Below are 10,582 nucleotides of genomic sequence, written 5' to 3' on the forward strand. Positions count from 1 at the left end.
TTATATTAATCTTATGGCATTCCATTTTTTGGACAGATGCTACGCATTCGTAATGTGACAAACCGATCAATCCATTTTTGCTCCAACTTGCAAGTTGCAAGCATGGAGTTATGGACCACCATAAAGGGAATGTGATATTTTTGTAAGCAAAACTAAATTATTAGTAGTACTCCGAATTTATGAAATTCACATTAAATTATGTAATCGGCATGTAGTTGTTATGTGTATTGTCTTTGTGACTTAAAGTTGCAAAATGAAGAAAAAGAATAGAAAGCACTTGAAGAATCCGAGGCAAAGTCTTGCACACATTATAGGAATTTTAAAATTAAATAAATAAATGGCATGCGTTAAAGCTTTGAAGTTCATTTTAATTTCCATTTCACATGATAAAATTGATATATTTGGTTTTTTTAAATACTATGAAAATGGCTCCACACGACCACAAAGAGGCAATTTTTTCTCGACTTTTCACATATAAATCTAATTTTGACCTTAATAAGGTCATGTCAATTTCGTCAATAGTTATGTGGTTGCATTTCCATATTGTTGTCTTGATATATGTCTCTTACATTTTTAACTACCTGATATATACATACCATGCTCCTTTATTTTCACATATGCATATATAGTAGTAGTAGATGCACAGCCACATGCATCTAAATAGCCAACACTAGAAGTCACATGCAATTAAATGGCCGTCCCCAACTACAATAATTAACATCAATTTCTATACTTTTAGAAGGTTTGAAATATGAATTTCAAAACAAAAGTTTAAATTTTTATAATTATCTTAGGTTATCTCCAACCTTCCACACCAAATTGAAACCCATTTTTAAGTATATATCATAACAAAAAAAAGGGAAATTTAAACCCAATTTTAAGTATATGCTTTTCACTTTTCTTACCATAGGTGACTTTAATTTACATTGTCTCTGTTTCCTCATTTCTTTGATGATATATGAATTGCTTCCATTTTTGGGAGATCGACCCCATCTCCTTCTTTCCTCATTGCTTCCATTTTTGGGAGATCGACCCCATCTCCTTCTTTCCTCATTAGTCATTTCTTATATTTATGATATGTTTTACTATATTTTTCGTTGGGATGAAATTTCACCTACAGGCTATACAGCCAATATCATGTACTCTTAATTATATGCGGCATGTATTTAAGACTATCATGTGAATATTATAATTGTCGAAAATTTTTGTGGGAGATTTTATTTTCAAAATTAAAATTAAATGCTAATTACCTAAATATGAGACATTTTTAGTCAATGCCCAAATGATGAAAAAAATGACTAATTAGGGTATTGGGTATTTGTGTTAAAAGTAAAACAAGTGTCGAGATAATTGCAAAGTGTTAAATAAGGAGGGCTAATGCCTCTATCAAACGAATTTTTTAATTGTAAAATTTTACAACAGTACAATACTCCCCCCAATCCATAATAATAATCATTTTGCCATTTTGATACGTTTCATAGTAATAGAGTTATTTTTCTTTTTAGTAAAAGTTAACATATTTTTTCACGCTACTTTACTCTCTCTTACTTTATTCTCTCTTCATCTCTCTACCTTTTTTTATTTTCCACTTTACTCTCCCTTTACTTAACTCATCTAACACAATTTTTCTTAATCTCTGTGCCGAAAAGAAACGTCTCCATTACTATGGAATGAGGGGAGTATAATTCATCGTGAGGTCATAATAAGAGTATATATTTAAAATTCTGAATTTTAAATTTGGAATATTTAGTCCCTGTTATAGGTGTCATTTTTCACATCTGCCCCCATATATACGTTACTTCGTTTGCATAATGCTCTCCAAATTTGTGTTATCACATAAATAGATAATTAGATAGATTTTTGTGAGCCTAATCCATATTCTATACTACTACTGTAGTCGTTGAGAAAATAAATAAATTTGTGAATGATATGGATTTTAGGGAGCAGAGAGAGTAATTGATAAAGTAAGAGAAACAGAAATAACATTTAACAATGGATGGTGGGTCCACTTTATAAATAATGTGTATGATCGAAAACTTTGAATATTTTAAATTTGATTTAAATGGGGAGGATGTAAAACTAGTCTATTGAATATACGTATATATGTTAATAATCGAATCCATTCCCACACTTAATAATTGCAATTGCATGCATTGTGTTGTGTGTGCGTAGGATTTGAGGAGGTTTGCTTCTGCTGTAACAACTGAGCTCTGTACTACCAAATCCGTGTAATGGCGCCGGAGATGACTAGAGATTCCTTGGACTATCTCTTGGACGACTCCGAATACGACGTGGAAGACACCGCCAGCAGCAGCAGCATCGAAGACGACGCCTCCCTCTCCTCCTCCGCAGTCTCACAGCAGTGGCCTCAGAGCTTCAGGTTTATCCATTCAACCTTAATTTGATTAATTTGTTGAGTAAGTCGGAGTTTTTAACTAGCAATTAGGCCTCCCCTGTTTCAGAGAAGCAGTTGACATATATTCGATATCTGCATCACCAAGCTTCGGCATACTAAGGCCTCGGACGTCTGCCGCAATCAGCAGCCACAACTTGTTGGAATCAAATGCCACAATCCCACTGCTTGCTGATTACAACAAGGTTCACATTGTGGCGGAAGACCTTCCTAGATCGAGGGCGCACTCGATCATTATCTCCGATAAGGCCTCCTTCCACAAGCACGCGCCTCTCGGCCACGGATGCAGCCTTCTTCAGACCGTATTCAACGGTGAGTGTAGCAGTGACTCCAAACACGAACACTCTCTCTGTTGATATCATGTGCTTGAATTCGCTGTGATGCAGGTATGAATGTGATGGCCGGTGTTGGGCTGCTCTCCACGCCTTACACTGTCAAAGTAGGCGGTTGGGCCAGCTTGTTCGTGCTAGTCCTCTTCGCGTTCATCTGTTGCTACACGGCCATTCTCATGAAGCATTGCTTCGAAAGTGCTCAAGGCATACTCACCTTTCCTGACATGGGAGAGGCCGCGTTTGGGAAATGGGGTCGCCTCTTCATATCCGTATGTCGATATCTTTACACATTTTCATCTGAACTTGAACTATAAAAAACTAACTATCTTGGTTTTTTTTTGTTTTCTTGCAGATTATATTGTACTCAGAGCTATATGTAAGGGCAATAGTACTCTTTCTCTTCTGCAGACTATCTTTTTTTACCGGTTTCTAACACAAACCACGGATGCAGATGTCGTGCACGGACTACTTAATCTTGGAAGGGGATAATCTCTCAACAATATTCTCAGGAGTGTCTTTGAATATATTTGGCTTCAAGATTGACACTATGCATCTCTTTGCAACCGTAGCTGTGCTAATCGTCTTTCCCACTCTTCTTCTTAAAGATCTTCAATTTCTTTCTTACCTCTCAGGTATTGCAAAGTATTTACACACCATGTTCTTTGTTTGGATCCACAATTTGAATGATGTTTTATGGTTTTTGCAGCCAGTGGAGTCGTTGCAACGATAGTTGTAGTTCTGTGCTTGTTATTTGTTGGTACAACAGAGGGAGTTGGCTTTCACCACAGTGGCAAACTACTGGATTTGAGTGGCATCCCTTTCTCCATTGGTGTATATGGCTTCTGCTACTCAGGCCACTCGGTTTTCCCCAATATATACCAATCGATGGCTGATAAAACCAAATTCAAGAAAGCAGTTATCATAAGGTACTAAAACTTACTAAAAGAAGCATTAGATTCTGGTCTTTTTTTTTTCTCATCAATCTCATCATTTCTTGGCTGCAGTTTCATTCTATGTGTTACCGTTTATGGTAGCGCTGCAGTGATGGGATTCCTCATGTTCGGGCAGAGCACAAACGCGCAAATAACTTTGAATCTACCACAGCACAAATTAAGCTCCAAAATAGCTTTGTGGACAACGGTAACATGCTTCTCAGCTTCCCATTCATGTGTGTTTTGATGTTATTGAAAACTAAGAAATTTGAACATGATTTGATTTTCATACTCCTTTTGACAGGTTATCAATCCATTCTCCAAATATCCTTTACTATAAACATATTTTTTTCAACTTGCTTATATAGAGTATCATATTACATAATATATGAAATTTTGCTTGATATGTTTCAAGATTTTCCTTAGCTAGAAATAAAATTGCCTTGACAATGAATCCATTGGCTAGAGGTATTGAGGAGCTGCTGCCATCAAGAATCTCTAACACTTACTTGTGCTTCCTTCTTATACGAACGTCACTCATCTTGTCCTCTCTCCTAGTTGCCTTCCTCATCCCCTTCTTCGGTAAGTGGCCTTAATATTTCTCTCACAAGTCACAACGCGTCTCCTGTAGACAACACCATCAGATTGTGATGTTTTTTTCTTGCTCGTCTTTGCAGGAACGGTGATGTCTCTAATAGGCTCTCTCTTTAGCGTTCTCATGGTAAGGAGTTGAACTTCATTTTGATCTTTTACGCGATTTTTTATTTTGATTTTTAAAATATCGGGAATTTGATTCAGGCTATGGTGATGCCATCTCTATGCTTCTTGAAAATTCTTGGAAGGAAAAGTGCCACCAAAATGCAGGTAGGCATATCTAAAATTCCAAAACGTTTGAAGACATAAAAATGTTAGTACATGTGATTTTAGGCACATGTCAAATGTTGTCTGATGACTAATGTCTTACACAGTCACACTAGACAAGAAGCAAAATCTTTAGGATTGTGCAAATGTTGCTTTTTTTAATTTTTTATTATTTTTTGCATTTTGTGGCTCTTGTTTATGCTGTTTCTTGATGTCGTCTTCTTCACAGATTGCGCTGAGCAGCTGCATTGTCGTGATAGGCCTCGTATGTGGGATCATCGGGACATACAGCGCTTTGGTAGACCTCGCTAACAAGTGCTGAACTCTCATGCAATAAACCTTAGGCCTTCACCAGATTTTCAGACAAACTTTCGTCTGTTTTATGGCTTCTTTGGAGGAAACTAGCTTCAAACATCCCTTTCAAGTTGTAACTTTTTGATTCCTTCAATGGCTATAGTTTGATTATTGATTTTGCTTCATATTTTGAGTGACATATTTTACCAATTGTATAATGTAAAGTTTAAATTAAAAACTTGAACCACAAGCTATTAGTTGTTAGTAGAATGAAAATTACATGGTCGATTCTCATCATTAAATTTCAATGATTTATATAGTATTCAAATGGAGCTCTCGATTTCATGTGGAGTATGTTGGAAATGAAAGTAAAATATTTAGAAAAGCATGTGCGTGTGAGTGTGTTGACAGTGTGAGATAGCATTACTATGTTAACTTTATAATAGTATGAATAGTAAATGTGAGATTATAAAAACGTTATGATCCTACAATTGCGATGTAATATTGAGATTTGATAATAGTAATAGTTTTTAGTTTTTTTTTTTTTTTGAATTTCAAATTGATATGACATAATATTATAATAGCATAAGTCTAAGCTGGAATGTGATGCAATCTATGGCTTATATTCAAGTGGACTCAGAAGTCTATTCAAAAATTGTGGGCGACAAGATTTATGCCTGATCCAAATTAACACACTCCCCATTTCCATTTCAATTTCTTTTTTAGGGATAATTTCCATGTACCCAATTTTAGCATTTTTATAAAATGCTATCATTATTTTATGAAGAAATTGAAATTAGAAATGGATTTATGACCCGGACATATTCACTGTACAAACGATGAGACTGTTTGCTAGATTAGTAATAACTCTTGAGTTATAAATACTTTTTCATTTTATTTTTACTATAAATGAAAATAGACATTATATCCAATGAACATATTTTATTAGCATAAAAATGAATAAATTAAAAGAGCTACTACATTTTATTAATTTTTCGAATTTACATTTTAAAAATTTCTATGTCAGAAAATTAAAGTAAGCACTTTAAATAAATAAATAAATAAGAAAAATATAGAAATTCACAAGCTAAAGAAAGAAACAGAGAGGACACATACATTATACATACAGAGTGGAATGTATCTATCTATTCCAGACTATTTCTGATTTATTAGGAATCAATTTTGTAACCGACCTTTCTTGAATTTGGACGCACACACATCAAGATTGACTCAAAATTATTTCCTCAAAAACATTTCCTTTTCTGTATCAGCCCTTCCACCGTTAACCAACGCTAAAAAAAATTGATTTTTTCGAAACCCTTGATGAAATAATGCGAAAATATTCGGGGACTTTCTTGGGTTGAAAATGAGTGAAGATAGAGGAGTAATGTAGATATTTTAGAGCCCAATTTGAGTAATGATTTATTGCTTCGTTTTCATCAATCGAGAGGGCAGCTTGTGATTCGTATTTACAGATACAGGGCCGTATACATACACACACTTAATTTTAGGTATTTCTCATCATTTGTTCCTTTTCTGGATTAGATGTCTGAATTGGTGGCGCGAACTGGTCGGCAGCAGCAGCGTTACGAGGATGGTTACCGTCTCATTGCTGGGTATCTCTTTCTCTTCAATTTTTCAATTTGTGTATTTTAAATTTTTAATTTTCATGAGGCGTGCATGTTTGTTTGCATGAAGGATTGTGCTAAACGTGTCCAATTGGGGAATGTGGAGAAATTTGAGTTAGTTTTGTTAACTGAGGAATGTGTGATTCTTTTTGTTTAGGATCTTGTTACTTGGATCATTTTAGATGGTTGTGGCTGCTAGGTTTTGCTTAATTAGAATGAAATGTGCAATCTTTGATGAAATGGCATGTGAATGTTGTTTGTGAGTTGGCCTAATTACTGGATATTTTCTTTCTCCCTGTTGGTAATGGTGCTGGGGAGCTTGTAGTGAAATCAGGTATAGTTATCCCCTTTTAATTGTTTGTGTGATTTTTAGCTTCTTGTGTTTCTTCCTTTGGTTACTTGGGGCTTCTTTTGCCAATTGATTCAATTTTTGGGTGTTCTGCAACTAAGTGTTTTCTGATCGATTGAGAAAAAGCTCTCAAGTTTTGATTTTAGCTTCCACACTGGTTTTGTGCCTCATTCTTGTCTAGGTTCACAAAGGAATACTTTCTAGTAATATTTTCCTCAATCCTCCGTAAATGTATGGGCGACATAAAGAGCATATTAATCTTTCTGACCTCAGAAATCTTTATGATCAAAGATATCATGCTTCACTGTTCATTGACTGTTTGTTTCTTCCATAAACTTGACAACTCATCTGTTATTAGCACTGGTTTCTTTTCCCTGAGAGATGATTTCCCTTAGGGTGTCTCCACCGGTGCCCTTCCCACTCGCCCGTCGCGGACGGGCGACCTGACGGGCGCCATAGTGGGCCGGACGGCCGCCCACGCCCGTCCCGTGTGCCCCTGCGATGGCCTCGCCCCTCCCGTCGACGTCCGACCGGACGTCCGCCACTGTGGCGAAGGTCGGACGTCCGATATTTAAAATTTTTTTTTTTTTTTTTTAAAATAATAAACTCTATAAATAGGGCTCCCCAACTTCATTTCATTCACACCACTTGTGGTGATAAGTTTCTCTCTCTCTACAAATTTCATTTCTACTACAATGGAGTACAATAGAAACTCCCCCACCACGAGCGGAGGGAACACACCCTCGATTCCCATCGGATCGGAGGGAAATTTTGCGGGGATGAATCCCCAGATGGCGGGGATGGGCGGTGTGCCGGCGATGACTCCCCAAATGTTCTACAATATGTACACTTGGATGAGTCAAATGGGTCAGATGATGCCGGGGGCAGCGGGTATGCCGGCAAATATGTCGGGGATGGGTGGGACTGCGGGGATGGGAGGGGCGAGTGGGAAGGGCTAGTGCAGTGGGAAGGGCTAGTGATGTGGCAGTGGAATGGGAAGGGCTAGTGCTGACGTGGCATGGGAAGGGCTAGTGGGAGGGGCGAGTGGGAGGGGCGCCACCGGAGACACCCTTAAGGAGCAGTAAAACATGATTTTTTCCTGCTTATATGGCAAATCTTGAATTGGAGACATGTTTTCTGAATTTGGAAAAGGCGGCAAAAGTTTGACATTCTTCTCCTTCTGTTTCTATGGGCTGAGAAGTGAAGTAGGAAAAGTGGATGCTTTCTGGGGTTTTTACTGTTTAAGCATTTTACCAGTCTCTTTGGTTAGCAAAAAATCTGATAATCTAAAGATTGTGGAGGATCTCTAGAGGAAGTTTAGGTAAGGTCCGATTCGGGATTTCTTGGTGGGTTTTGACTTCTAGAGATTTTGAAACTTTCATATTGCGTCTTGTGTATGTTTTTGTCTTCTGAGATCCCTTGTCTCAATGTACCTTGTTACTTGATCTAATAAATTTGTTTTGTTAGTTTTTATAAAAGAGCATTCTCCATATTGTATCCTTGTTGATCAGAAGCGTGATTTCGCAGGTGTATTCCTTTCAGACATAGGACTATGAAAGATGATGGTGGTGGCACAAATGAAAATATAATCGAAGTATTAATGATCAACTCGACTGGTGGGCCTGGTCTTTTGTTTCCAAAGGTTGGATCTTTGAACTATGTCACTGGATGCACACTGCATAAAGCATGTTTTGTTTTTCTGTCCACTGCTTCGCTGTTGGTTGCTGTGCATGTTGTTACTGATAAAATGAGATAAGATATAGATCATGCATTACCATCGCTAGGAAGCATCTTCAGATAAATGTTTTAAACTAGAAATTTGGTTTCTGTACCTCTGTGACCTTTAAGGTCTAACTAAGGTGTAAAGGAAGATGGGGACTGGATAAGACGAATTAAGTACATAGTGTTGATTTTGGATGATAACTGAACTTAGGCATGCTCCAGTAATTGTTTTAATGCTTTCGAACTTCATAAGGGTGGTTTGTAATACAATTGTTTTCTCCCTCAGTACCTAAGTTTTCCTCGTACAAATAGACAACCTGTTCTTATCTCTCATCTGTCAATTTTGACCAGTCAGGAAGACCAATAGGCTCACTTTTTCAAATACTGATAGGGGGGACTTTCTCTTACTTTCTTTTCAAGTTTGTATTCAGTTTTTTCCATCTTTCAGAAGTTAGTTCAAGCTCCTATTTATAGCAAAACTCGAGGTTTTGAGTAAACTATTTCAGGGTTGCACTCATTTTCCATACATAACAACAATGAGGCGTTTCTTGAACATTTCACTCCCTTGTTCTACACCTATTTGAACATTGGAGATTTTCTAATGACTCCTCGAGCTAATCCTTCCTTTTATTAGAGCAATAGTGCTGACTGAGTGATACGCATGTTCTTCATTTTATCGTTGTCAGTGTAACATCCTTTCCCTCAGTAATTATCTCATTCCAGAAAGTAGTACTCCCTCCGTCCCGGATAATTCGTCCCACTTTGACCGGGCATGAGTTTTAAGAAATGTAATGAAAAGTGAGTTGAAAACGTTAGTGGAATGTTGGTCCTACTTTTATATACGTATTCGTTTTATAGTAAAATGTGAGTAGGAATCAGTTAGTGGAATATAGGGTCCACTACCAAAAATGGTAAAAAAGTCAAATGGGACAAATTATGTGGGACGGACTGAAATGGAAAAATGGGTCAAATTATCCGGGACGGAGGGAGTAGTAAATATCTTACAGCAATTCTTAGCTTAGGCCATCTATGTTGTTACACATGTGATAGTTAAACTCGAAGGTTAATATTTGATTGGATGTGTTTATAATTTTAGTGTGCTTAGATATACGACAGAGGTCACATATGACATTTTTATGACTTAAACTAAAGTAAGAAGTCTTGTTTAGTTATCGTTGAGTGATACGTGGTGATATACACAGCTTTGAATTTGGATGACATATGTTTTTCATATGAGATGAATGCAAAATGTGATGTACGTGTAAAATGTTGTGTTATTTCGAGGAATTAATCCTTATATTAATAATGCCCTGCCTTTTCATTCTACTGTCATTTTCTGTAGGGTGGGTGGGAGAATGATGAAACGGCTGAGGAGGCCGCCGAAAGGGAAGCCATGGAAGAGGCTGGAGTTCGAGGCGATCTAGTGGTAAAATATATATCTATGTCTTTGTTGGTTGCTCGATTGCATTCCTATGACTTAGTTTTATATCAAAACCTGCCTAGTTTAAGCAAACTAGCACGTCGATCCAACGAAGAAGTGCATTTGTTTGTGTAATTTAATTATGAACTATATCTGCTGTGGAGTCTACACGTCTCTCTGTCTCTCTCATGCTTGTTCTTTTGTCAGCATTTTCTTGGTTGCTACTCTTTCAAGAGCAAAACACTCCAGGATGAATACAGCCCGGAAGGGCTGTGTCGAGCAGCTATGTACGCCTTGCATGTGAAGGAGGAACTCGACTCGTGGCCCGAGAAGAGCCATCGGCAGAGGAGCTGGCTAAAAAATTCCCTTAATTTGGAGAAGGTAGGAACTTTGAGAGTAAGATGCAAATAGATTGTGATGTTTTTAGGTGTAAAAGGATTTCATATTGGGTTTTTCCACACCCAAAATTGATGCCCCTCTTGAAGAAAAAATCGAGAAATGAATTTGTGACTTGTCACTTTTTGACTGTCCTGCTACTAATTTTTGGCTTATTTTATAACCTTTCGTAATAATTTATCTATAATTTACAAGATGTTTTTAGGTGTAAAAGGATTTCATATTATTGGGTTAT

At 37.1% G+C, this 10,582-nt stretch overlaps 2 protein-coding genes across 2 annotated transcripts; both read left to right on the plus strand.

Moving 5' to 3' along the window:
• Positions 1 to 2,104: 2,104 nt before the first annotated feature.
• On the plus strand, positions 2,105 to 5,017 carry LOC125187473 (amino acid transporter AVT1A-like). Its single transcript, XM_048084070.1, has 12 exons — positions 2,105 to 2,380; positions 2,463 to 2,725; positions 2,800 to 3,014; positions 3,098 to 3,121; positions 3,197 to 3,377; positions 3,452 to 3,671; positions 3,750 to 3,885; positions 3,982 to 4,001; positions 4,114 to 4,259; positions 4,355 to 4,398; positions 4,476 to 4,541; positions 4,768 to 5,017. The coding sequence occupies exons 1-12, from the start codon at positions 2,232 to 2,234 to the stop codon at positions 4,858 to 4,860; spliced, it is 1,557 nt and encodes a 518-aa protein (XP_047940027.1). The 5' UTR covers positions 2,105 to 2,231; the 3' UTR covers positions 4,861 to 5,017.
• Positions 5,018 to 6,018: 1,001 nt separating this feature from the next.
• LOC125189435 (nudix hydrolase 16, mitochondrial-like) lies at positions 6,019 to 10,362 on the plus strand. Its single transcript, XM_048086715.1, has 4 exons — positions 6,019 to 6,448; positions 8,337 to 8,451; positions 9,874 to 9,957; positions 10,159 to 10,362. Exons 1-4 carry the CDS (start codon positions 6,378 to 6,380, stop codon positions 10,360 to 10,362), a joined length of 474 nt encoding a protein of 157 aa, XP_047942672.1. The 5' UTR covers positions 6,019 to 6,377.
• Positions 10,363 to 10,582: the final 220 nt, after the last annotated feature.

The sequence above is a fragment of the Salvia hispanica genome, chromosome 5 (assembly GCF_023119035.1).
Source record: "Salvia hispanica cultivar TCC Black 2014 chromosome 5, UniMelb_Shisp_WGS_1.0, whole genome shotgun sequence".
Lineage (NCBI taxonomy): Eukaryota > Viridiplantae > Streptophyta > Magnoliopsida > Lamiales > Lamiaceae > Salvia > Salvia hispanica.

Bases quoted from the DNA above. Each gene is read 5' to 3' on its own strand.
- LOC125187473 (XM_048084070.1), top strand. From the start codon at position 2,232: ATGGCGCCGGAGATGACTAGAGATTCCTTGGACTATCTCTTGGACGAC. The intron at 2,381-2,462 runs GTTTATCCATTC...CCCCTGTTTCAG, and splicing joins CAGTGGCCTCAGAGCTTCAG to AGAAGCAGTTGACATATATT. The intron at 3,378-3,451 runs GTATTGCAAAGT...TGGTTTTTGCAG, and splicing joins ATTTCTTTCTTACCTCTCAG to CCAGTGGAGTCGTTGCAACG.
- LOC125189435 (XM_048086715.1), top strand. From the start codon at position 6,378: ATGTCTGAATTGGTGGCGCGAACTGGTCGGCAGCAGCAGCGTTACGAG. The intron at 6,449-8,336 runs GTATCTCTTTCT...GTGATTTCGCAG, and splicing joins GGTTACCGTCTCATTGCTGG to GTGTATTCCTTTCAGACATA. The intron at 8,452-9,873 runs GTTGGATCTTTG...CATTTTCTGTAG, and splicing joins CTGGTCTTTTGTTTCCAAAG to GGTGGGTGGGAGAATGATGA.